Raw genomic sequence first — 27379 nt, 5'->3', positions numbered from 1 at the left:
CTTTACAAAATCAATCAGATAAGTGCAATACAGATATTGCAGGTCAAATCTGAACCCAGACATCAGAAGTGGAGAGTGGAATTTTGTCCCATAGGAGCTGGAATTTTTTTCTATTTATGATGCGTGAGCCAGAACACAATTCAGCTTATATTGCCAAATCATTGACTCTCTAATGCTTTCAATAGTGAAAGTAACATGAAAAAAGTAAAAATAAATAAATATTTTTTGTCATCAATGCAAGAAGATTCTATCAAAGTCGAATCTTTCTATTAAAAGTGTTACTTTTGCATATTTGCTTTTCAACCCACACTTTCAATAGAAATTGCATTACAGCTGAGTTAAAATTTCTTGGAAGCTCAGTGTCTCAGCAACAAGTGAAGCTCTAATTTAAGCTACCTCTCTTCCCACCCCCAAAAAATCAAGAACAAAAAAACCAGGTGCCTTCTGTCAGACATCAATTTCCACATAGCTGTTATGGCAGTAGCACCTAAAAAGCCAGTAGCACTGACTGTATTAATCTCTCCCCATATTAGGGCTCTTGAGTATCTTGTGAGGCCAAATCAAAACTGAGAATGTTGAAATGATTGCTTTCTTGTCCAGATAGTTATAGTTTACTTTTCACAGCAGGGGTTCCAAGAAGTCTTGGAAGAGCACCGAGGAGGTGAAAATCCAGTGGTAGCATTATCTTCATGTGAAAATTTAATCATCTTCAGTGAATAAATAGAAAGCCAACTAGACATACAGGTGTTGCTTAAGTCTGACTGTAAGCAGACCCAAAATAGAATGGACTACTGACAGTGGGGATTGGCTGTAATGCTCCTGCGAAGGAATCTTCCCACAAATGTTTTTTGATATGAGGATTAGGTTGAGGAAAGTTGAGACGTAAAAATGAATTGGGCAAAGAGTAAGATGTACTGCATGTAATAAAATATAATTGTTAACTGATTCCTGGCTCAGGAATTGGATTGTCGTAGCTGGTAATAGCTCCTTTTTGATAGTTTTTAGGACAATCAGAATTGCCATATAGGATCAAAACCATGTTCCATCTAATTCAGTATTATGTCTCTGATAGTGAATATTATGAGAGGTTTCAGAGGAAGGGGCAAAAAGTCCCATAATGGACTATTAGGATTGGATGTTCCTGTCTATGGGAGTTAGGCACCCAGTTTCAATTAAAAACCAAACTCCTTTAATGCCCTTTGAAAAAAAATCACAGCCTTATGAAATAACCTGCCCATCAGAAAAGCTGGTTATGAATGTTTGCGCAACATTAGGAAAGAATATATCAGTAATTTGCGCTACAGAATTCCAGTGGAATGTATAGAAAGTGCACAAATACATAGGTGCTACCCTGCTGTCAGACTGGTATAGATGTGGTTCTTTGAATGGTAACTTTAAATACTGGATGAATGAAGAAATCTCTTACAAAATAATGCAATTACCAGTTAGCACTTACAAAGGGCCCAAGCCACAGAACTGCAGAGTAATGTGCACTATGTGGGCTAAAGCATTACACTGGGGTGTATGAGACCCGGATTCTATTTCAGGCCCTGCCAGTAGCCTGCTAGATGCCTTAGGCAAGTCATTTCATTTCTCTCTGTTATCCCCATTTTACATGGGGATACTGAATCAAAGTGCTCTGAGATCTGCTGATGAAAGCTCTCTGCAACTATTATTATTTATCCTGGGTATGTCTACACAGCAAAGTTATTTTGAAATAACTTTCCTAGCATCTACACAGCCAAACCGCTATTTCGAAATAAATTCAAAATAGCAGAGCGTGTATTTAGAATTTGGTAAACCTCATTCTACGAGGAATAACGTCAAATTCAAAATAGCTATTTCAAAATAAGTGCTGTGTAGACACTTATTTCCAAATAGGGGGCCTCCAGCCTTCTCAGGGTGTCCTGGTGGCCACTCTAGCCTCAACCAAGAACACTTCTCTCGCTCCCCGCTTCCTCGGAGCCCTTAAAGGGGTAGAGTCTGGCCACAGTGCCTGTGCCAGCTTCAAGCCTGCCAGCCCAGAGCCAGCAGTCACTACCCCTGACCCAGTGGCCTTAAAACATGAGCCAGCAAGCCACTGGCAGCCAGCCCTCCACCGCTTTCCAGGAGCAGTCTGCCAGCTCCCAGGAGCCTGTCAGGGCCCAGAGAAGGTGGGCACCTTCCTGGTTCAGGGTGGAGATCATGGACCTTATTCAGGTTTTGGGGGGATGCCCCCAACGTCCATGATCTCCGCAGTAGATGGAGGAATGCGGCCATCTATGGCAGGATAGCTGCCAGCCTGGCCACCAAAGGCCACATGAGAACCCAGGAGCAGGTTTGCATGACAATCAAGTTGGTCTGGTGAGACCCCCAACCCTGAGCCCTGAGCTTCCCCTCTCCCTTCTTCTGCTTGCTTCCCCCTTCCAGCTCCCTTCTCCCAGGTTGCTCCTTCCCCTCTCCCATCCTCTCTTTTCCCTTCTCCCGCCTCTCCCACCCTCTCTTTTCCCTTCTCCTGCCTCCTTTTCCCAGTCTCGCCAGAGTTTCATCCCCCCCCCCCCGTTTTGTTAAATAAAGAGAGTTTGTGTTCATGAAAATATGTGTACAGGCAGTCCCCGATTTACGCGGATCCGACTTATGTCGGATCCGCACTTACGAACGGGGCTTTCTCGCCCCGGAGCTCACAGGCAGCGATCCGCCACCTCAACCTCCGGGGCGAGAAAAGCTGCTCACGGTGCCCCTGGTCTGCTGGAGAGGGGGGGGCGCAGCTAGTGTGCCCCCCCCCAGCAGACCAGGCTTTTGTTGCCGGACCCTGGGGCAGAGCAGCTGGGGCGCTGCCGGTTGGTCCCGCAGCGCTGCTCTGGGCACTACTGGACCAACCCAGCAGCACCCGAGCTGCTCTGCCCCAGGCGTCCTGATTCAGCCGCTGCTGGTCAGTTTCAGCAGCGGCTGAATCAGGACGCCTGGGGCAGAGCAGCTGGGGTGCTGCTGGGTTGGTCCAGTAGCGCCGAGGAGCGGTGCTACTGGAGCAACCCAGCAGCACCCCAGCTGCTCTGCCCCAGGCGTCCCCAAGTCAGCTGCTGCTGAAACTGACCAGCACTGACTACAGGAAAGCCCGAGGCAGAGTTGCTCTTCCCCAGGCTTCCTGGAATCAGCGCTGATCAGTTTTAGCAGCAGCTGACTTGGGGACGCTTGGGGTTCTTAAGTTGAATCTGTATGTAAGTCAGAACTGGCAGTCAGTTTCAGCAGCGGCTGAATCTGGACGCCAGTTCCGACTTACATACAGATTCAATTTAAGAACAAGCCTACAGTCCCTATCTTGCACGTAACCCGGGGACTGCCTGTATTTTATTTGACATCAGGAACGGGGGTTAGGGAAGGGTAAGTGAAAGGACTTGAGGGAGGAATGAGGTACAAGCCCCCACTGGGGCAGACCAGAGAGGCTCTTAGTGCTCCACAGGCTGAAAGCTCTCCCTAAGGGCTTCCTGGATACTGACAGCCCCCCAATGGACCTCCCGGATGGTAGCCTGCAGAAAGTGCAGCCAGGCTCGCAGCAGCGTGTCCAAGAGAAGCACCAGAGTGCCCAGGGGCAGCTCTGGCTCCATGTTGCAGAGTGCTGTGGTGTCCCGAGGGAGGGCAACCAGAGCAGGCAGAGACAAAATGCTTTGCTGTCCCTCATTGAGGTAGATAAGCAAGCAGGGAAACCTGAGAACTGGCTGTCTGGGAGGGTTTCTTTAAGCACAGACCTCAGATAGACACAGGCAGCAGCCTCACAGAGCAAATTCTGACCTGGTGCCCTCCTGGAACTGGTTCCGGCCAGCCTTAAATGCGATTCAGAGTCCACTCAGTGTGGATGCGGTATTTCGAAATAGCAAAATGCTGTTTCAAAATGTATTTTGTGTGTAAACGCATTATTTCAAAATAACTATTTTGAAATAAGATATTTCGAAATACCACTGTAGTGTAGACTGCTGTGACTTGAGGTTGCCCAGAACCTACTGCAGGATGCTCAGCACCTTCCAGATTTGATCTCACTGTGCTTTTCATCTTCAAACTGCTTTACAAACATTATTTACACACATAAATAAAAAGGCAATGCAGAAAAAAGATGCTAAGAGCTAGGAAGAAGCAAATATATTAGATTTATCAAGGCCAGCAGGTATGTATTAAACCCAAGGATCTTCATAACTTTTGTGATGAACTCTACACCTACAATAACGGAATTCTGGATACTCATTGCAGTGCAATTGTTAGTGTCAATCTGATGTTCCTATCCACAGCAGCCAAAGAGGTTAAAAAGTATCAGGAGGTGGAGAAAGCTTAATTTAAATCAAATGTCTGTGCCTTACGTGTAATTAAAATTCAGGCAGAGTTGCTATGCTCAGTCTGACCCTTTTTCTAGCAGTTTTCTTTGTGGAAGTTTATATTATGACTCAAAACCAGTCTAGATTCTTCTAAAAGCATAATGTCTTAATGGGGCATCATACCAGACTAAAGGACCTTTCCAGCCCAAACATTGTGTATTATGAATTATTCTTGGTCCAATAAACAGCATAATTATCTACCTTGTCTGCTGCAGCCACTCTGTGACAGCTAAAACTATTCAAATTAAATCAAAATGACTCAATGGCAAATGCTGTGAAAAATAACATTTAAATTCCCATGTTAGATTTTAATTTTAAATGCAATATCACTTGAATATGTCATGAACAACCCATTGTGTGCCTATGGATGACCACGAAAGCTCATTATACCATCTACATGTTTTGTTAGTCTATAAAGTGCTACTAGACTATTTGTTGTGTTTTAAGTTCATCCTGCACAGGCAATCCCCGGGTTACATGGATCCGACTTACATCGGATCCCTACTTACAAACGGGGTGAGGCAACCCCGAACTAGCTGCATTTAGTGAAAATGGAAAAACAAGAATATGAGATAAATCTAAATAAGGCTGCATCATTCCATTTCCTATTGTCTTTTAGAATTAGAGGGTGTCTCGGAAAATAGAATGTGTGAGGAGACGAGCTAATGTGCCAATGAATAAAATAAGATTGTCCCTGTTTAAATAAAGCATAATTCTTTACTACTATTGATGTTTTATGTTCCAAGGGAACTGTTGGATATATACAAGTTGTTCCAGAAAAAAAAATTGCCTTAATGATTCATTACACAGAACTGGGATATTTGTGTTTAAATTCTGACTTTTTCCCTAAAATGTAGATGATGTGGGGATGTCACTTAAATATTTTCCCATCTGTAAAAATGGCTAATAATATTTCTCTTCCTCATGGGAGAATAAATTCTTTGATGTTTGTGTAGTGATGAGACACTACGTGAGCCCAATCATTGTACAGTCAGAAATAAGCAAAGTTAGATCAAGCCAATTGTGTTTCATCTTTAAGAGCATGTCTGCATAGTAGGGCTAAAGCCAAAATAAGCTACACAATGTAAACTAAATCAATTGGGTAGCTTTAGTCAAAGTAGCTTATTTCGGCTTTTGGTGCTGTCTATATAGCAGGAAGTCCGAGGAAGAGCACTCTTCCTCTGACTTCCCTTACTCCTCCTAAAATGAGGGCTACAGGAGTTGGAGTAAGAAGTCCTCCAGCTTGACATTATTTTGACATTATGTCACATTATGTCAAAATAACTGCTTGCAGTGTATTGAATAATGTTATTTATTCCAAAATAACTTTGCTGTGTAGATTTATACTTAGGCTCAGGTTAGCAATTCAAAATAATTAGCTGGACATAAGGCTGAGGTTTTATTTTACTGAGAAATTCTTAGAGATTTGTTTCCCTTCAACAAAGGTACTTGATGCTTCGCAGAAGAGGTTGTAAATGTTTTATACTATTTTTTGATTTATCACGTCCTGCCTCAGTTTTTGTTGTTTTCTTCTTTCTATTCTTGAGGTCATTTGACTTAAACTGGTTGTTTGTTTCTGAAGAGTCCATTTGTTGCAATTGTTTATCTCGACAGTGTGTGTGCATTTTAGTTGTCCATGAAAGAACAGCAACTCTTTAATAAAATTAAAACAATCAGATAGGGGCGGATAACCTCATAAATAAAGCTCTTGATAACATGGTTTACAGCTGTAAAGTTTTGCAGACATTAGGTATATTGGCTCTCCTTGCCATAATTCAATAAATGTGTGCATGGAATTGATCTGCTTTGTGCAGTGTTCAGCCAGGAAATGGAATTTACCAACCCCCAAGAATTCATTACGTGATGTTGCTGTTATGTACACGCATTGAGCAATTTGTGGATTATATTAAATTATGGTGAACACATTTGATCCAAGCACATCACATGGTGACCCATCCCCAGAATTATATTCTGAGTGTATCTGTGCTATTTTACATTAGAATGTCGTTTTAAAAATTATATTCTTGTGAGAGTGAATGGAATTTTATGGTTCCTATTTGTGTTTCCAGCAGCATTTAAGCGTGGATGCTTTCTTTCTTTTTTTTTTACATTGAGATTTTTCAGATTAGTTTTGATTTGCATTTCTTATCCACAACATACCAACCACTAGTTCAAGTGTGACATGAGAGGCCCTGTCTTGACAGATTCATTTTACCAGAAAGATGTAAAATAAATAGTGAAGGGTATAGTTCATTATCTTCAAAAGGTTTTCTTGTCAGTGTGCTACAAAGGAAATTTAAGATTAAAATAAGTGCTTTGCAGTCATGTAAATTCTGGTTAAATATTCTGTGACAGCTTGGGGGTTTAAAGGATAGATACCATTTTGGAAATTGAAGCAATAAGATTTTGCTCTTATTATGCAATTCCTTTCATATGAAGAACTCACATCTCTTTACAAACATGAAGCGCTTCACAGCTCACAACACTCCTGAAATAGGGCCATGTTATTACCTAGATACACATTATCTCTATGTCACTGATGGGGAAACTGAGTCATGGAGGATTTTTATAATTTGCCTCTCTGTTACGAAGTTAGCAGTAGAACTGAGGCACCTTGGCTACCAGATGCTTTCCATTGAAAATGTCAGTGGTTACATGGTTAAATGCAAGGGGGCAGCCAATTCCATGGGAGCCAGTGCATGCTGGGAGCTGGCTTTTAGGGGACAGAGGCAGCAGTGCAAGGCAGCAGCTGGCTCCCAAGGAGACAGACCAGGAGTCACATATAACCATTTGAGTAACTGATAAGCTCATGCTTATTGGTTACCTGTTTAAACAGATATACTCTTACATCCCTAGTCTACACCAATGGAAAGGATTTTTCTGACAGTGCAGGAAAACCACCTGCTTAAATTTGAGTAGTTTCAGCAATATAAATATTATTCTGTCAAAAGAGATGCATTGACAGTGGGATTTAAGTTAGCATAACTGTGTAGGCGAGGGGTATGGGTTTTTCATACTCTTGACTGACGTAGCTATGTCCAACTGACATATAAAGGTAGAGCACACCTTAATATTCTAGATGGTAAAATGCTGCTTGTTGCTTCACTGAAACTATTTCTAGAGTACAAACAATATATTTTTTACTTGCAAACTATTGACTCTTAATGTAAGACTGCTGTGCTGAATGTGTATGACTGTAAAAATAAATAATTGGAATACTCTGTTATACTCAATGCCATATGGAAAAAAGTGGAATCTACTTTGGCTAAGAGATTTTGGACAACACTAGACACTTACTTTTGACAAATGTAAACTTGCAGTATTGGATGGTTAGAGCATTAATTACATAACAGGAAAGCTGCATTTTTTTCATTCACTGCAGTTAAGAAGAACAAGCACAATAACAGCCTTGCACCCAATGAGTTATATGCACTTTGCATTATTGTGGGCATTTGCTTGAGTTTTATTGTTTAAAAATTAATATTACATTATTAAAATATTCAATCCGGTTAACTGACTACTGGATTAGAAACCAGAAACTCTGGATTCAAATCTAGATTCCCTTTAAACAAGAAATTTTAACCTCTGCATCAGGTTTTCCATTCATTAAAGAGTAATATTTCATCAGGATGCTAAAAAGACTCTCAGTGATTGCAGTGAGTTTTGGATTAGGCCCTTAATGCTGAGATGCACTGAGACAGGCAGTGCTTAGCATTAGGGGTAGAATTTTCAAAAGCTCTCAGTATTGACTAGCTGCTCCCTCTTAACTCACATTTACTTCAATGAGAAAACTTAGTTTGGTGCTGGGTGGGTACTTTGGAAAAACGTCACTCTATTTATATATTCCTATCATTACTGCACAGTAAGCATGCTCACTCATAAAGCAGCTGTGGTGAAGATATTTTAGGGTTCTAACTGCATTCAGTATTTTTGTGTTACAGGCATTCCTCAAGACACAGACAATTTATGCTTGTTTCTTTTGATTTGTGGACTTAGAAGAGTCAAGGACCCTCTTTATTTAGTGGATGCATTTTCAGGTATGTACCCTGCTGTTTAAATATCTCTGCATTTTCACTGGATTTGCTTTTTGCCCTCCAGACATTATTCAGATACATTTCTTGGTGTTTATGACTGTACTATAAATTGTGTTTTTCTCTGCAGAATAATTCATAATATATTTATGTTTTTTAAAAATGTTCCTATAAACATTGATCTTTTGAACATATTTTTCTGTACTGTGTCTTTTTCTGCCTGTTGGGAATAACATAGAATTGCAATCAAAGAAAAATATTTGGTCCTTTTGCCTGTTTAGGGAGTAATTATTTTGCTGCTAGCATGTAATATTCATAATACACAAAAAAAAGTTTACCTAATTCAAAATAAGTTTTTTGGTTTATTGTGTCATGGTTATTACATGTTTCTAGGTGTACCAATGAAGACTGTTAAAGTTATAAGAAAATCTCTTTTCACATGTGCTTAGATCAAAGCAATAATCTAAATGGAGGTTTATTTACATAGCATATAAGAAAATCTTACAATCCTGAAAAAGGTTGCAAACGACCATATTTCATTTACTAGAACTATGCCAAAAAAGTTTCCAATCAGTTCCAAATTTAAAAGTCTACTGTATTCAATGACCATGAGCATAACGCATCTCTCAGAGCCTTGCCTTTTGCCTTTCACAAAAATATTAGCAGAATATAGTGAGAAATAATACAAGGTATTCTTTCTAGGAACTAGGGTGTAAATGGGTCTTCCTACTTTTACAGGGATTTTATCTGTGATGCAGTTGTAGTTAGGTATCAGAGGGGTAGCCGTGTTAGTCTGAATCTGCAAAAGCAACGAGGAGTCCTGTGGCACCTTATAGACTAACTGAAGTGTAGGAGCATAAGCTTTCATGGGCAAAGACCCACTTCGTCAGATGCATGGCGAAGTGGGTCTTTGCCCACGAAAGCTTATGCTCCTACACTTCAGTTAGTCTATAAGGTGCCACAGGACTCCTCGTTGCTGTTGTAGTTAGGGTTGCCAGATGATTTAACCAAAAATACCGAACACCCCCCTCCCCAAAAAAAAACTACCGGGGAAAAAATTCTGTTGAGGGGAGACCAAATTTGTTGAACAAAAAAAAAAAAAAAAAAAAAAGACACCGACAGCATGGCCCCTTTAAGAAGAGTATTTTTTGCCAGTGGCCATTTTGTTTTTCTTTCCATCCACAAGACAAGCCCCCGTGGAACCTAGTAAACGGGAGTAGCCTGGCAGAGAGTCCGGGGGCCAGTTGCTGAGTGTGTCGTAGGGTTGCCAGGTGTCTGGTATTTTCACCTCCAGGCAGGGAAAACCCCCCAGAAAATACCGGAAATATTAGGTGTCTGGTATTTTCTGAATTTATATTACCAGACAGGAGGCGAAAATAGTGGACTGTCTGGGTCAGCACCAGACACTTGGCAACCCTAGGTGTAGTAGTACAAATTGAACCTCTCAGATCTGGGACTCTCTGGTCTAGCAGGACCATGGATGTTGCTGTACCAAAGAGCCATGCAGGCTGGGAATGGAAGCCAGCCTGGAGCCCAGTGGCTGCAAAGCCCCCATGGTAGCTGGGGAATCCCAAGTGGGCTGGTGTCAGCCAAGGAGCCGTGGCCATAGGAAGCCCCCTTGGCAGTGGGACCAACGGCAGCTAGGGATCCCTGGTGGCTAGGAAGCAGTGACAGCAGCGGGGCCAACAGTGACCAGGGAGCATCAGTGGCAGTGGGGCTGGCAGCAGCAAAGGAGCCCTGGCTCCAGGAGCCCCAATGGCAGTGGGGCCACTGGCAGCCCCAGCAGGTGTAAGGCCGGCAGTGGCTGGGGAGCATTGTCTCTGGGGATTCCTGGTGGCAATGGAGCCTGTGGTGGCTGGAGGCTGGGCTAGCAGCAGCAGGACCAATGGTAGGGTGGGGAGCCCTGAAGAGGGGCTGGCAGACAGCAGGAGATCATTGCCATCCAGGGGCTGGGAAACTCTGTGGTTCTAGAACCACTCAGGTCCTGAGAGTGCTGGACCAGGGAGGTCCAACCCGTAGAATCATACTACCTCGAAGCTCTAGTCATGGACTACAATCCTATTATGCAAACACAAGCCACAAAGAGAGTTTCTGCTCCAAGGAGCTTACAGTCTAAGGCAAGAGACAACAGTTGGATAGTGACAGACAGAAAGGGGAGTACAGGAAGATAATGAGATAGCATTGATCACTTTAATAGGTAGCATTATCATTGCACAAGCAGCCTAGCTGTTGCCAAGAATTTTTTAGGTAGTAATTAGAGAAAACAAAGGTTTAATGGAGGATAATGAGTTAGTTTTGCAGATGTTTATTAAGCATTGCACTCAGGTGAGAGGAGCAGGAGGGGCAGGATGGGTAAAAGCATGAAGGTTCTTGTTTGAAAAGTTAACAAGTGGGAAAAAAATAATATTACAGTAGTAAAAAAGATACTTTTTCACACAATGCACAGTCAACCTGGAGAACTCCTTGTCAGATGATGTTGTGAAAGCCAGGACTTTAACAGGGTTCAAAAAAGAACTAGCTAAATTGATAGAGGCTAGGTCCATCAATGGCTATTTGCCAGAATGGGAAGGAATGGTGTCCCTAGCCTCTGTTTGTCAGAAGCTGGGAATGGGTGAAAGGTGGGATTACTTGATGATTACCTGTTCTGTTCATTCTTTCTGGGGCACCTGACACTGGCCACTGTTGGCAGACAGGATACTGGACTAGATGGACCTTTAGTCTGACCCAATAAGGCTGTTCTTATGTTCCTATAATAGGTGAGACAGGGATGCTGTGAAGGGCTTGGAAGGTGATGATAAATAGCTTATGTTTGTTTCAGAAGAGAAGGGGGAGTTACTGAGGGATTAAAAGAAAGAGGTGACATAGTCCAAGTGAGAGACTAGAAAAATACTTTTGGCAGCAGCATTTTGAATGGGATGAGAGTAGCAAGAATGTGTTTGTCAAGGCCAAAAGTTCCAGTAACACAAGATGATAAGAACTTAGCTCGGTGATTGCAAAGGAAAGGACATGTTTCACAGATCTCATGCAGAAAGGATCTGAAAAATGTAAACATAGCCTGGATGTGAGGGCTCAGAGGAAGGGCCAAGTCAAACTTGACACCAGGGTTACAGCCTTAGTGAGTATCAGAGGGGTAGCCGTGTTAGTCTGAATCTGCAAAAACGAGGAGGAGTTCTGTGGCACCTTATAGACTAACAGATTTATTGGAGCATAAGCTTTCATGGGCAAAGACCCACTTCGTCAGATGCATGTAATGGAAATTCCAGAGGCAGGTATAAATATACAGGCATAAGAAAAGAGTACCAGTCAAGAGTAGGGCTAGAGATAACGACGTCAGTTCAATCAGGGAGGATGAGGCCCACTTCTAGCCGCTGATGTGGAGGTGTGAACAGCAAGAGAGGAGAAACTACTTTTGTATTTGGCTAGCCATTCACAGTCTTTGTTTAATCCTAAACTGATGGTGTCAAATTTGAAGATGAACTGTAGCTCAGCAGTTTCTCTTTGAAGTCTGTTCTTGAAGGCTTTTTTGTTGCAGGATGGCTACCTTTAAATCTGCTACTGTGTGTCCAGGGAGATTGTTCTACCGGTTTTTGTATATTACCATTCCTGATATCTGATTTATTATTTTACATAGGACTTTCCATTTTGGCCAATGTATATAACAGAGGGGCACTGCTGGCACATGATAGCGTATATTACATTGATAGATGTGTAAATGAATGAACCCATGATGGTGTGGCTGATCTGGTTAGGTCCTGTGATGGTGTTGCTGGTGTAGATATGTGGGCAGAGTTGGCACCGAGGTTTGTTGCAAGGATTGGTTCATGAGTTAGAGTTACTGTGGTGCGGTGCATAGTTGCTAGTGAGAATTTGCTTCAGGTTCAGGCAGGTTGTCTGTGGGCGAGGACTGGCCTGCCTCCCAAGGCCTGTGAAAGTGAGGGATCATTGTCCAGGATGGGTTGTAGATCACTGAAGATGCGTTGGAGAGGTTTTAGCTGAGGACTGTAGGTGATGGCCAGTGGTGTTCTGTTGGTTTCTTTGTTGGACTTGTCTTTTCGTAGGAGGCTTCTGGGTACACGTCTGGCTCTGTTAATCTGTTTCCTCGCTTCCTCAGTCAGGTATTGTAGTTTCAAGAATACTTGGTGAAGATCTTGTAGGTATTTGTCTCTGTCTGAGGGGTTGAAGCAAATGTGGTTATACCTTAGTGCTTGGCTGTTGACAATGGATCGTGTGGAGTGTCCGGAATGGATGCTGGAGGCATGAAGGTAGGCATAGCGATCTGTAGGTTTTTGGTATAGGGTAGTATTTATGTGACCATCACTTATTTGCACTGTAGTGTCCAGGAAGTGGATCTCCACTGTAGACTGGTCCAGGCTGAGGTTGATGGTGGAGTGGAAATGGTTGAAATTGCAGTGGAATACTTTCAGAGCCTCCTTCACAGGGGGTCCAGATGATGAAGATGTCATCAATGTAGCATAAATAGAGAAGAGGTGCTAGTGGACAAGAGCTGAGGAAGCGTTGTTCCAGGTCAGCCATAAAAATGTTGGCATATTGTAGGACCATGAGGGTGCCCATAGCAGTGCCACTGATTTGGAGGTATATATTGTCACCGAATCTGAAATAGTTGAGTTTTAGGGTAAAGTCACTGAGGTCAGCCACCAGTTGTGCTGTGGCATCATCAGGGATATGGTTCCAGACAGCTTGTATTCCATCTAGGGATGTTGGTGAGAGCTGTAGTAAGAGGGATGTTGGTGTTGTCCACAGTGATCAAGGAAGGAGGTAACAGGGAGGGCAGATTAGGACATCTGCTTTAACCACATTAAGATTAAGCTGAGGATTGAGGTCCACACAGAGATGATACAGGCCACAATTTTAGTTTGGACTGGAAGAGATAGGTATGGGTCAGAGAGATAGACCAATGAATCATGAGTCATCAGAATAAATTTGAATTGTCATCAGAATAGTTGAATTTGTGTGTGCCAGTGAGAGTACCCAGAGATAAGAGAAGAAGAGAAAGAAATCAAGGATAGAGCCTTGTGGAATGCCCAATGAAAGTTGGAAGGGGGATGGGAAATGAGAATGATCCACTGAAAGAAGTGATCAGAGAGAGGGGAAGACAGAGTCATGGAATGTAAGGAAGGATAAGAATTCAAGAAGAGCAATGTCTTGACATTGTCAGTGACAGCTGACAGATTAAGGAGGATGAGGATGGAGTATTGGTTCTAAGTTTTGGCTAGGAAGATGTTATTTTTGCAAAAGCAGTTTGAGTGGAGTGTAAGAGGTGAAAGATTACAGAGGGTCTAGAATGGAATCAGAGGGAGGAAGTTGTGATTCTAAAGTGTGCGTTCAATGAGCTTACAGAACAGAGAAAGGAAATGGAGTGGTAAGCTAGAGAGGCAAGTGGCGTTGAATGTGGCACTGAATATGGGGAGAAACTAAAGCATGCTTCTGTTGTGAAGGGAAAGAGCCATAGAAGAGTGAAAGACAGAAGAGATGGGAAGGGATGTGAGTGGGCATGAACAGGGCTCACCAAGTGGCGGCGAGCCCTGCTCGCCAGCCACGTGGTTCTGCGCATGCGCAGATCATTCTGCACATGCGCAGATCGCTCTGCGCCGGCTCTTCTGGGATGTAATCTACTTGCCACAGGTGAATATATTACATTATTTGTCGAGCCCTGGGCATGAAGGAATTCAGGGGTGAGGTGGAGTTTCTGTGCAAGTGGAAGGGATACAGTAGTACCACTGCATTTGTGGCAGAGAAAGTGGGACTGATGGGAGAAGGTCGTATTGGTTGTGTCTACACTACAAAGAAAAGTTGGAAAAAGATATGCAAATAGAGAACTGCAATTTGAGTATCTTTTCTGCTTTTCTTCCGAAAGAAGCTTTTCCGACATTTGGCCCGTCTACATGGGGCCAAATTTTAAAAAAACCCACCTATTTCGGAACATCCCTTCTTCCTCATGAAAGAAGGTTTACAGGGATGCCCACAAAACATCCGCTTTTCCAACATTTTTTTCCGAAAAGCGGACGCGTTCCTTGGATGAGGCAGAGCTTTTCTGGGATACCTACTTTGGCAATGAAATCTTTAAAGAAAGGCATTTTTGCAAATTCTAGAGTTACAAAACACTATATAACTATAACACCACTGCAGTTATTTCTTCTTTCCATTCACTAGTAACAACAGAACATTGCATTTCCTGGGGGCCACATGCAGGTGCTGGTGGTAAGAATAAGTCCATTTAGGCAGTACAAGAATCCAAACCATCTTGATTTAGTAACCCCATTCACTAGCATTCTGTAAAATGTTTTGCTGTTTAAATTATTCTAAAATAGTACCTGAGCTTAATCGCAAAAATAACACTTGAATCATAACAGAATGAATGAAAGAAAAATTAATGCTAACTTCAATAATGTTAACGAATCAAATATGACGTGTGAATGTTGGAGGTGAAAATCTCATCTATGTGCTATATTTAAACACTGTTGCTAATACTAATGTCCAGATTCTACCTTTCATAGTCATATAAGTGTCTCACTGATTCCAAGAGAGGAAGACAAGCCCTGTATGGGGGTGTAAGAATATTAAGCATAATTTGTTAATATTTTAAAAAATTACTGTTGTGTTTTAGAGTGGCACAGAAGAGAGCCCCATATCCACCTTGTTATAATTGGACCCGCGGTAAGTTGTTTTTCTCCCTTTTTTTTAAAGTAAGTAATTATATTGACTCATACAGATTTATTTTAGTGGACAAATGAGATTTTTTTTTCCATGTTTGATTGCAAATGGAGACAGAGCTAATGGTGTTTGAACTATTACAGAGATTCCAAGTACACCACCAGATTATTGGTGTAGCTGGTCAAAAGGTGCTCTGAATGATAGAAGTCAACCAAGCACTAATGTTTTAATTTCCAAAGCTTCCAATGGGTCACCAGGGTCTCATGTTTTACAAGGTTTAGACACAGTTACATTTTGAAGGGAATCTAGAGATATGCTCCCCGTGAAGTCAATGACAAAACATCAGTTAGTGGGAGCAGGGCAGACTTGAGTTATTTATAATATGGTAGTATGGAGCAGTCCTAGTAAGGATTGGGGTCGCACAGTGCTAAATACTATATAGATCTATGGAGACGATGGTCCTTGCCCAAAGAGCCATACATACAGTCTAACTGAGGCCACGTCTCCACTTACCAGAGGATTGACATTGGCAATCAATCTTCCAGGATTCGATTTAGAAGGTCTAGTAAAGACCTGCTAAATTGAACACTGATGGCACCTCTAGCAACAGTGATACTCCTTACAACATTGAGGAGTAAGGGAAGTTGATGGGAGAATTTCTCCCATTGACCATCTGCTGTAGAGCTGCCCCAGAATATTGATTCATGGTACGTCAACTCCAGCTATGCAATTCACATAGCTAGAGTTGCATATTTTGCCTTGATTTTCTCTGCCAGCATAGACCTGCCCTAAGAGGGAATCAGAATTGATTTAATGACCTCCAAAATGTATTTCGCCAATTTAGATGCCAACTGTGAGACTCAGACCCACTTACTGTCTTGGAACTTACACCTTTTCCTTCTTGTGCCATCACATCTGAATTAAGCTGATCTATCTCATGAGCCAAAAGGCAAGAATGGAGTAGTGTAGCAAGTGCATGGTGAAGTAGCCCCCACCCATCTTTTCCTTTCATCCAGCTCCTTGCATACAATCTGATTCATTGACTTTTGCCATTGACTTCACTGGGCTTTGACTCAGGGCCCTTGACCTTGCTTACATTTCAGCACGTAATTCTAAATTAGACTTTATATGTCACCTCTGAATTTGGGCTACATCCTCAGCTAGTGCAAACAGGCATATGTCTCTTGACATCACATGAGCTAGCCTGGTTGACTGCATCTCAGGGCCTTATGTCAGTTTTGTAGATACAGAGGACACTCTTGTGATTGGAGCAAATATACTCTCTTCAGTTTGAATATTTAAATTCTGAACATTCACATATTAATGATATTCATTGATTTCAGTCTCAGAGCAGAGGCTTTAATATCACATATTACCACAGGACCAACTTTTGGAGGGGAAAACTGTACATTTAACATTTTAATTTTAACATTTACTAGGGTATTTATACCATTAGTTTAACATGCTGATTCTCTGCTGCAGACTGAAAAAGAAGTTGAAAGGTCAAATCTTGTAAAATGAAATATTAGAAATTCATACTTCTGTGTGAATATTTTATGAACAGAGGTTATCTAGCATTTTAAAAGACAGCAGTTATCATTTCTGAAGTTTTTCAGAGAGTCTTGTGTTATGAAAATTTTTAATAATATGTAGATTATATCAAGCACCTTCTAGTTGGTGGTATAATTTTGTTAGCTAGTAGGGATGTTAAAATGCATGTATTTTTGTAAAAATGAGACTGCTGAATTTTTCGGTGGTGCACATTTACACCTGAGAAGGCAGGCAGGAGCTGGTGCTTGTAGCGGGATGGCTTTTAAGCTGTTCCCCCACAAGCATCAGCTCCCACCTGCCCCCCATCCCGTTGCCTCTGAGGGGGTGGGAAGGGCATGCAGGCAGCTCTGCAGGAGGCAGCATGCATGGGGAGACAGCTTTAAGCCGTTCCCCACACGTACCAGATCCTGCCCTTCTGTGAGAGGCAGCAGCATGGGGGAGAGGGGGAGGTGGCTCCATGGGAGACAGCACCCATGAAGAGCTGGCTCCCCACATGTACCAGCTCCCACCTGCCACATTCCTCCCTGCTGCCTCTGTATCAGAGGTGGCAGGGATGAAAGGGGGCTGTGCGTAACTCCTGAGGATTAACCGTGTACATACATGGGTACACTTTCACATCCCTACTAGCTACTTGGCAGTATTTAGGGAATACAGGATGCTGCAGGCAAAGTATATGAAGAAAGAGTAGTGGAATTTTGTGTGAAAGTTGCTAACATGATATTAAAGACTTGTGTGACTGATTTTCTGTTACTAATGTCAGATTTTTTAAGAGCTACAAGCCTCAGTTCTTCAAGGTACTAACTTCAAGGTTCCTAACTTCAAGCACATGAATAGTCCAACGGATAGGAGGATTAGTTAAGCAAGTGCTTTGTTGGGTCAGGGATCTAATGCTTAGTTCCACTGAGCTATCACTCCCCCCAAAGTGGTTTTGTGGACCACTTTGAGAAACACTGGGCTAAGTGTTTGCAGGTTGTCTCTCAAAATTTAGCTCCATGTTACATTTCCTATTTCAACTGCTTGAGATGGTTTATCTTTTGTAAACAGAAGAAGGCCCTTAACAGGCAAAACTAAAAAGCTGATTCACCCTCTAATTTTCAATAACTACAGTTAAAACCTGTGAATCCTGTGACATGTAGCCTGTTTTAAGACTTGTATTTGTGTGCTGAGATAAGTCTTCCCTTCCCCAATTTTGGTTTATTTAAGTTTCTGTTCACACTGATTTTGCTGATGCAGGAGGCTCATTCAGTTTAGATTATTTTAATGACATTTGAACTAGTGTGAATTTTCATACAATTAGCAGATATCAGCTGGTGCAAAATGCTGCTAGGCTTATTTCTGACAGCAGACAGTGCACAGCATTTGAACTGACAATGAAAATCATTGACGTCTGTTTCACTTTTGGATTCTGAATTCTGTAAAGTTTTGTTTGTAGCTATCAAAGGGGAATGTTTAGAATGTTAACAAACATCCCATGCATTTACATTAGTGTTGTTTTACAGACCCGTGGAACTTATACAGTCCATATTTCAGGCTAAATATGAGTTGACCGCATCCCTGGAAATGACTGGCATATCTTTTTTGAAAGTGTTGGTTAACATTAGATTGCATGCTTTACAGTAGGAATTTTTCTTCCTTCTTTGGATTAGATTGGTTTTGTTTTATCTCCTCATACAAAGAATGTTAAAAAGATGGATACTATGAATAACTCTGATTTTTAAGTTTTGGGTATAGCCTGTATCAATGGCTACTATGCTTTATAGTGTTGCCAACTCTCAGGATTTCATCATGACTTACAATATTTATAGTTTGTCCTAAAACCCTAGCTCTTGGAATCATAGAGTCATGATTTAAAATGATCATTTAAAAAAAACGTAAGTTTTTTAGCAGCATTCACTCGCAGCGGCACTTAGTATTTAGGCATTAGGTTTCTATGTGTCCTACCCTCAGTATCTCTCGCCACTGTCATGTCTCTTGGTGATCTGCCTTTTGATATGTATGGACTTCACTTTGTGTCATATCACCACGTAAGCTTTTCTTCTTCTGGGGTTACAGAGTCCCAGAGACGATATTGGGTTCCAGGCCCTTACTGCTGGGGGGACCTACAATCAATCTGTTGATCCCTGCAGGCTCCAGTTCCAACCCTGGATTTTTCAGAGTTTTCATCCTTCCCTTGCTTCCCCAAAGGGAAGTCTGTAAGTGGGAGTTGTGTGCTCTTCATAACAAGGGTGGTTGATAGTGGAACCCAGGCCAGGGTCTTGTAAGAGGCAATGATATTGAGACCCAGAAGTACCTAATGGCTGCCTCTTTGGATCGCTTCCTACTGCCCACCACCCTGCCTTATTCTTACAAGGTCTGACACAAAGGCCATCTGCCCCGTCACAGACCTTTTAAAAAATAGAGCCTTATTGTTCAGTGTATATTAGGGATGTCAACGAGTAGTTGACTGTATGTTTAACCAATAAGCCTGGGCTCTTGTACATTTCAAAGAGGAAGCGCCACTTCTGCACCCCTGCCCCATCCCACAGAGCTGGAGCTGGGGGGAACCAGCTTTTAAGTTAGGTCCCCCCAGCACCTTTTCCTCTCCCCCTCACCTTTGTGATAGAGGCAGAAGGGGAGGTAGAAGTGACTAGTTGACTATCCAATAAGCTTTTGCCTATCAGATAATCAATTAGTCGTTTATATCCCTAATACAGTGTGCCCCAGGGAGTGCACTGGCGACTGGTCCTGCCCCCGGAGACTATCAAATAGTCATGTGTCCACAAAGATTTCATGCGGTTATATGACTGTTCAATTACCTGATATCTAACATCCCTAGTATATATGCAGCTTACATTTTTGTGAGTTCTTTCAAGTGCAGTGCCAAGAGAGAGATGGCTTTTAGCTATAGACTATAAACTGAACCATTAAAAAACACAAGAGAGAATGAGATTTAAGATATGCTCATCTAACCCAAAGATTTTTACGCTTTTATTCCCGGTGAGCCAGATATTCCATTGCACTGAGTTTATAGTCGCAAATGAAAGGACCAAGAAAGAGAAAGAGGGCTCTAAACCACCTTACTGCTCTCCCAATACTGGACAAGTGGAGGGCCAAAATCAGCTAGGACCTAAAAACTACTTCAAGGCCACATCTATACTAACCAGACTGGAGATCAATCTCATAGCATTCATTTGAACAAGTATAGTAAGGACGTGCTAAATCGAACATTGAGGGTGCCCCCAGTCAGTGCAAATACTCCTCAATTTATGAGGAGTAATGCTTCCTTCAACCTCATGCTGTTGAGATGGCACCAAACTCGGCTTAAGGTTCATCGACTCCAGCTATGTTATTTACGTAGCTGGAGTCAACGTTCCTTAAACTGACCTTCCAGGTCTATTATAGACCTAGCCAGTGACTGCTGCACTGGCCAGAGATCTGGGGGAGAATCATTCAGTCTGTCATGCCTTCCAGATTCTAATATGTACCATCTGTCAGGAGAAATCCTTAGTTTCTAGGGAAACTCAAAGCAGCTCTGAATGCATTAACACACTGCACTTGCAATCGCATCACACGGTGGAGAAATGGTTTTGGTGGCTGGACACCAGTTCTGACTGGTAGGACTGGCTGGTGATGGAGCGGTGGGATGGCCAGAAGTGGCTCCAAAACTCCAGAATGAAGAAGGAGACATTCATGGAGCTGTGTGCCAGGCTCACCCCTGCCCTCCATCAACATGACACCCAGATGCGACCCACCCCTCCCCCTGGAGAGATGGGTCACCATCGCCATCTGGAAGCTTGCCACCCCAAACAGTTACTGGTCCATAGGCAACTAGTTTGGCATGGGAAAGTCTACCGTTGGGGCCCTCCTCATGGAGGTAAGGCACTCTCAGGTTGCAGGCCCGGGGGCAGGTATATGGAAAGGGGGACCCTAGGGAAAGGGGGGTTGCAGGTACATGGGGTGGGCTTCCATGCCCTCCCGTCCTCCCAACAACACTCCTTCCCTGCAGACTATTTAGTTAGGAAAAAAAGCTTGCTTGCTTTTTTATTTGGGATAAAAGTAACTAGGAAGGAGGAAGCGAGGCTGAGAACCTGGATATGGAGAGGGAGGATGAAGGGCTGAGAACCTGGATATAGGGTAGAAGGAGGGGGGTTCTGAGAACCTTGGAGAGGGGAGGAGAGGCTCAGAGCTGGGGCTGAGACTGGTGCATATTTTGGGTGGTAGTTCCACCTCATGTCTGGGGACCTCGGCAACCTTGGGACGTGGGATGGGGCTCCTGGAAGAACAGGAGGATAGGCTGGAGTGGGGGCTGGTGCAGGGTCAGGCATGGCAGGGAGGGCAGGGGCTGGCATAGCAGGAGGAGCAAGGGCTGGCATGGGAGGGGTAGCAGGGACAGGAGCTGGGACTGGTGCTAAGTAGGTCACCATGTCTCGGATGGTTGCACACATGATGGGGCCCACTTGGTCCACATCTGGGTCCATCATTGTTCATTATCTCAGACATTCTGGGCCAGCGTCTGCTACATGTTCCTGAGGACGGACACACGTTCCCTCATTAGGCCCTCATGGATCCTCCGATGCCTGTGGCTCCCCCAGGGTCGGACCGCTGGCTCAGATGCTGGTGATCGTCCCACAGTCACGTCTGGTCTGTCTGGGGAGAATAAAGAGAGATGATCAGTCATCCCTGGAGCTACTGTCCCTGAGACCTTGCCCTCATTAGCAAACTGACAGCTATAGTCCTTGGGGCAGAGAGCCATGACCCGGGAGCAAGGCCATGTGTGGCCTGGACAATGAGCCCTGCCCCCAGCCAATGGATAAGCAAACAAGGGAAGTGTCCAGCCACACTGGGATCCTCTGGGCGGGAGAGGGGCCTGGAGCATCCTGGCCTTCCATCAGGGCTGCACACACACCTGCATCTAGCAGTGCTGTCCCCAGGAGCAGATGGTGCCTTGAGTGTGTAGGTATGCTCATGTGCTGTGTGCAGTATTCCATGTGCGGGCATTCCTGTGCCCTTGTCCTAGTGGCTGGTGGAGGGAGGGCATCTATCTTTGGGAGTCAGAAGTGTGTCTGGCCTCCCCCAGAACCTGTGAGCAGCAGTCCAGGGGTGCTCCGGAGATGCCTCCTGGGGCTGCGTGGCATAGACTGGCGCTGCAAGTGCATCCACATGCACAGACTGCAGCACGAGAACCAGGCTGAGAAGGCCGAGCAATGATTGCACCTCAGCCCCATAGCATCTGCCACCCCTGCCCTATGTGTGTGAAAAACTAAGAGCGCTCACCTGATGATTGCTCCCCGACCTTGGAGGATGCCTGGGAGGCATCCAGGCCCGGGGATACTGGCTTTATGGTGATGGTAGTCACCATGCTGGCCATCTCTTCATTTTCTTCCAGGTCTTCGTCGTCCTCCTCCTTCTCCTGGGCTGGGACCCCTGGGTGGGAGACGACGGGCATCTCCAGCCCCCAGTCCATCACCCGGGGTGGGGAAGGGCTGTACCAACCCCCAGGATGCAGTGCAGTTCTGCATAGCAGAGGCAGGAGTGGAGTCCTGCCCCGGAGCGTGAGCTGCACTCCCTTGCCCTGGCATAGCCCTGCTGGAGCTCTTTCACCTTTCTCTTGACCTGCTCCAGAGTCCGATCGTGGCCTCTCATAGCTAGGGTCTTGGCCATCTGGCCATATATGTCGGCATTGCTCCATCTGGAACTGAGATCCTGGAGGCTCTCCTCTTCACCCCATACCTCCAAGAGGACCAGGATATCCACCCCAGACTAGGATGATGCATGCCTTTTCCAGCCCCTGGCAGGTTCCTGGGAACCCCATGCATGTTCCCTGGGAGGGCCATTGAGCTCTTGGCGGGCTTGTGGCTGGAACATTGGTGTCCGCATGCAAAGTACTGGCAACCACACAGTGTATTGCAGCTCCCAGAGCTGGTTTCCTGCCACAAGCCCTTTCCCAGGTCTCTGTAGCATTATGAGCTGCTGGGAGACAGAAACTATAGAGTTGTGATGAGTGTGGCCAGAAGGGCACCTGTGTTATTTCCTGGAGGCCTCTTTTTTTCAACAGAACTCTCTCTTCCACATCCATGCATGCCTTTTTCCAAAAAAGCTTTTTTGGAAAAAAGCTTATTACTCATAGAATGAGCTATACTGCAGTCAGAAAAAGCCCTCAGTTATTTCAACTTTTTGTTGAAATAACGCAATTGTAGTGTAGATGCTAGTATTGTTTTTCCAGAATAACAGCCGTTATTTCGGAAAAACACTGCAGTGTAAATGTATCCTTATTCTCAGTATTCTTTTTTGCAAATTCAAAAGTATCACAACAGGATACCACAGTAACTCCACAATTAAACTTGCTGTATTTATTTTCTTGTGACCCTGAAAGTTTACAGGTAACATGAGAAAATGAATAAAATCTGAATGAACAAATGATTTTTTTTCTCCTTCTTACTCATTTTTGTTCTCTTTAAATTTCAGAATATATAGTTCTATTAAAATACTACAGCATCTTCCTTCTTTTATGTTTTTCTTTTTATCTTCATTTCTTTCCACTCTAGTACACGAAAAGATTTGAAAGTGAACTGATGTGGAAGATAAATCTGAAGCAGGTATAATGCAGTTTGTGTTTGCGACTTGGAAGATGCATTTTCTGCCTCAAATGAAGACTTTAGGCACTTCAGTTGTCTTTTTAAATTTACTTCACTTTTTCATGAATGAACATCATTACGATAAGTAACCAGAAGGACCCAACGTTAATATAAATAGCACATCCATAGTGGTTGAATGATTGACCAAACTTTTAAAACTCTTAAAATATTTAAAAAATATTTCCACACCTGGGAAAGGGCTTGTGGCAGGAAACCAGCCCTGGGAGCTGCAATACACCGTGTGGTTGCCAGTTCTTTGCATGCGGACACCAATGTTCCAGCCACACACAGAGAGAAGGACATTTTCTCCAAATACTGTTAAATATATTTCAATATAGGAGGGGCAACTCTCCATCTCAAAATAAATCTTAGCTGCATTCTAACTCACTCTGTAATAGCTTGTTTACATTAACTCATACCACAAGATTCTTTTGAACTCAGTGGAGTTACTTGTAGTATAAGATAGTATTCATTGTTGGTATCACGGCCTGGCTCTTAGCAGTTATCATCACATAACAGATTAATGTATTTTATTTTCTGTTTGTGTTTGATTATAATTTGTATCCTTCATTCTTCACTTATGAGTATCTCTGTTTACTTTAATGGGATTGCTCATTTGTAACAGTTGCAGGAAGCTCCTTCACAACTTTTTTCTTTCCCCCATTTCTATTTTTAATGATAAAAACACATGTAACTTGTAAGAACAAAAGCTTACAGAATCTTATTCTGAAAAGATAAAAAATCCTCTTGCAGAACTTTTGTTCATTTGAGCTTTCCCTACTGCAAGTTTAGCCTCTTGTACTGCAATAAACTCCTCTTGATACCCAATTTGACTATACCATATAATTTTTAACCATGCAAGTGGCAAGTACAGAATATTGTTATGTTTATAGTGATATTATTTTCCATTGACAACTATTTTTTTCATGTCTGCCTTCTTCCTGTGCCCACTGACTCAATTGTTGAATTCAGTATCATCGAATCTAGAAATAGAAAGAACCTATCAGGTCATTCTAGCCCATCTCCTTAATAATCAGGACTCTTCCTGACTCTATGGTTTGTAGTAGTTTTTTGTAATCTAGTTCTGAAGGAATCTACCAGTGACACTCCTAGCAATTCAAGTACAAAATTATTCCACTGGCTCCCAGACCTTACTGTTGGGAAAATTTCCCAGTGTGAAGTCTACATTTTTCTTTAACTTCATCACATTTCTCCTGTATCCATTCCTACAACCTTCTGTTATAATAAATAATTCTGTTCCATCTTTGATGGTTACAACTTCAAATAACTGTACATTTGTATATTCCCTCTCTTTTAGCAGTGTAGTCAGTTTAGATAGATAGATAGATAGATTACATTCTAGGAATACATATGTACATGAGGGTGGGGCAGTGCCAGATGTGAGTGAGCAGCCAGCCCTTTTCACCTACTTGGTGATTCTGTATCTTTTTATATATCTCCTTATGCATGGGGAGACTTTTCCCCTGCACTGCCAAATCCTGACCTTGCTTTTAGTTTTGATAAGAGGAATCTGAATACCAAATATAGTGGTCCTAATTGAAACAGGACAGTGCACTTGAGATAAGAGACCTGTAATCCCATGATCCAAAGAGTAGAGAGGAGGTCCTGTGGGATCACAACAGCCACACACTATGAGGTAACTGAGAAAAAAGTGTGCTCTTCAAGGCCTCCACAACAACAACCCAAGGGCTGATACTTGTAACTTTCCCATCAAAGAAATCAGAGACAAAGGCATTTCAAGCCAGCCAGTTGACCTAAGAGCAACACCCCCGAGCATAACAGTGCCTGAGCCAGAAGCTATTGCCCAGAGTGCAGTTCCTGAGTGACTCTGAAGCTCAACAGGACACACAAGTTAAAGAAGAGATGCTTTTTCTTTTTTCAAATAAACACATCCCATGAAGAACAAAGCTGTTCTTATTGAACTTGCAGGCATAGCTTTTGACTTTCTGTTGCACTCAGGGCAGCATGTTGACAGACTGCAAATGTGCTATGAGCTCTCCTTTTTACAAAACTTAGACAACAGCAATAGTCTTACCATCATCAAAAAATTCTGGACCACTTCTTTAGTTCAAATTCATTTTTAAATGGCAGGTGTTTAAAATAAGGTGTTTGCAGACAGTTCCTTTGGATTTTTAATATGATATGCCCTTCACTGAAGCAAAGACATCTTCATCATTGTGTTATATTTGATCTATGGCTGTTTTCACAGTGTCGAACATGTCCCAGAGATGATTCTTGCCTGTCAGCAAACTAGTGCTTCCCTCGTAGCTTAACTTAACCCTGCTGCTAAGCATGGTTTCTTACTCTCTGTATCCATTGACTTTTCATTTTGCTTCATGTGCACTTACAGAAACTGTTCATATAACACAACCAGTGTTTCCTGTAAGCTGTGCAGTTTTGATCTCAGGAGAGATTGAAAAGTTGCCCAGCTGATTAGCTGAATTCCCACAACTAGGTTTTTTGTTTCTACTGATGGTGCACATTTTGCACATGTTTTGGTGCATATTAAAATTATTACGCATGTGAAAGGAAAAGATGAGAAGGAACATTGAACACAACCTCAGTGATAAGAAATCCTTAATGTCTTTCCTGGATTTCTTTTTTTTTTTCCCCCAATGGGGAATTGTTTAATAAAATGCACTGGACAACTGATAACAACTTTCTGCTTTTTAATACTGTATTTTGCACAGTCTCTCATAAATCAACTTAATAAAACCTCAATATAACAAAAAGAACTTGTGCTCTTCTTGCTTATCTGGTTATGATTTCCAAATGCCTGTTTATAGTTTTTAATCCTACTAAATGAAAATAGCAGAGTTGGTTAGTTTCTGTAAATAAGCCTATTTAATTTCCCACCTCTACAAAGGGGTTGTGAATTAAGCTTGAACATTCTTCCCATTATATTCACACATTTTAGATTTTTACATTAGTAAAAGCTGGAAATGGAACCCAGAGATCCTGATTCCCATTCTAGTGCCTGCATCACAAAGCTATCTTTTTCTCAAGAACTAAATATGACCTACCAAGTAGGATTTTCTATAACATGATTTTAACATCTAAATTCCACTCTAGAATTACTGCATATTCTTGCAAATATCGAACTGCGGAAATTTATATTTTCCTTTTAGGTGTTTAATTTATATGTTGTATTGCTATGTAGATACATGTAACCGTGTTTGTGTGTCTTTATAGGTTGATCCACTGTTTACAAGTGAAGTCAATGAAAAAGTTAATAGGTATGCAGTTATTACTCCTCCTTAGTTTAAAAAAAGAAGCAAAGAGTTAATTCTGCCTTTGTTTTGTTCATATCTGTGTGTGCGTGCAAATCCTTGTACCTTATATGTATAGTACTCTTCATGTCTATCAAACTAGTTCTACTAGTTTGTATATGAGACTCACAAATAAAATATTGCATGTTTCACTTTTCCAACACTAAAGCAGAACCCTGTATATTGTTTTGTGTTAACTCACAACTGATTTAGAATTAGATTTCTTATATTTATAATTCATGTGGATATTCTCCTTCGAATCTTCCCCTGTGTTTCTGCAAGATCTTACGTGTTGTTGGTGGGCGGACAAGATAACTTGTCTCAGTTCTTTTCTGTTTCTAGTTTAAGTTTTTTCTAGTTGAAGGGTATACATTTTAAGAAACAGATTTTTTTTTCTGCAGTACATAAGGATTTCTTGGCTGGAACAGAACACAAGAGCAATTTCCTAACTCTGGTAGCCTGTGCTAGATGGACAGTTAAGAATCAGCACAGCATATGTGCTCTGTAATATTCTGCTTTCCTTTGATGTTATATTAAGTTACAGTGCCATACAGTTGATATATTCATTTGCATCTATAATAACTTGGTGTAAAATATTATAGAATTAGAATGGTAGCTTTTGGTGGTATAGTCTAGGTCTGGGGTGGGCAAGAACATAGTAGTTGTTCACCAGAGTTAGCCCCTGGAGGGGTGTTACCACTATATTTACCTGCAGAGCTGCAGGTACTGATGATTGCAACTGCCGTTGACCGTGGATCACCATTCCCTGCTAATGGGAGCGACAGGAAGTGGTATGGAAGGGGCACTGCTTTCCACAGCTCCTATTGGCTGGGAATGGTGATCTGCAGCCAGTGAGAAGTGAGATCATCAGCACCTGC

At 42.5% G+C, this 27379-nt stretch overlaps 1 protein-coding gene across 8 annotated transcripts in view; it reads left to right on the top strand.

Moving 5' to 3' along the window:
- Window positions 1-27379, top strand: part of GLT1D1 (glycosyltransferase 1 domain containing 1) — a 170684-nt gene that overhangs the window by 99449 nt on the left and 43856 nt on the right. For 5 of the 8 annotated variants that reach the window (XR_012895997.1, XM_075898464.1, XM_075898465.1 and 2 more), the window contains 5 exons: window positions 8285-8380; window positions 14546-14593; window positions 15000-15049; window positions 23122-23172; window positions 26425-26468. Coding sequence is in view for 7 of the 8 variants with exons in the window: in XM_075898464.1 (XP_075754579.1) it covers window positions 8285-8380; window positions 14546-14593; window positions 15000-15049; window positions 23122-23172; window positions 26425-26468 (289 nt within the window). In the remaining variant the exon portion in view is untranslated. The remainder of the gene's footprint in view (window positions 1-8284; window positions 8381-14545; window positions 14594-14999; window positions 15050-23121; window positions 23173-26424; window positions 26469-27379) is intronic. The other 3 variants (XM_075898461.1, XM_075898462.1, XM_006120486.4) reach the window with 3 other exon arrangements.

This window comes from Pelodiscus sinensis, chromosome 15, assembly GCF_049634645.1.
Source record: "Pelodiscus sinensis isolate JC-2024 chromosome 15, ASM4963464v1, whole genome shotgun sequence".
NCBI lineage: Eukaryota > Metazoa > Chordata > Testudines > Trionychidae > Pelodiscus > Pelodiscus sinensis.
This window is presented reverse-complemented; position numbering and strand designations above follow the sequence as displayed.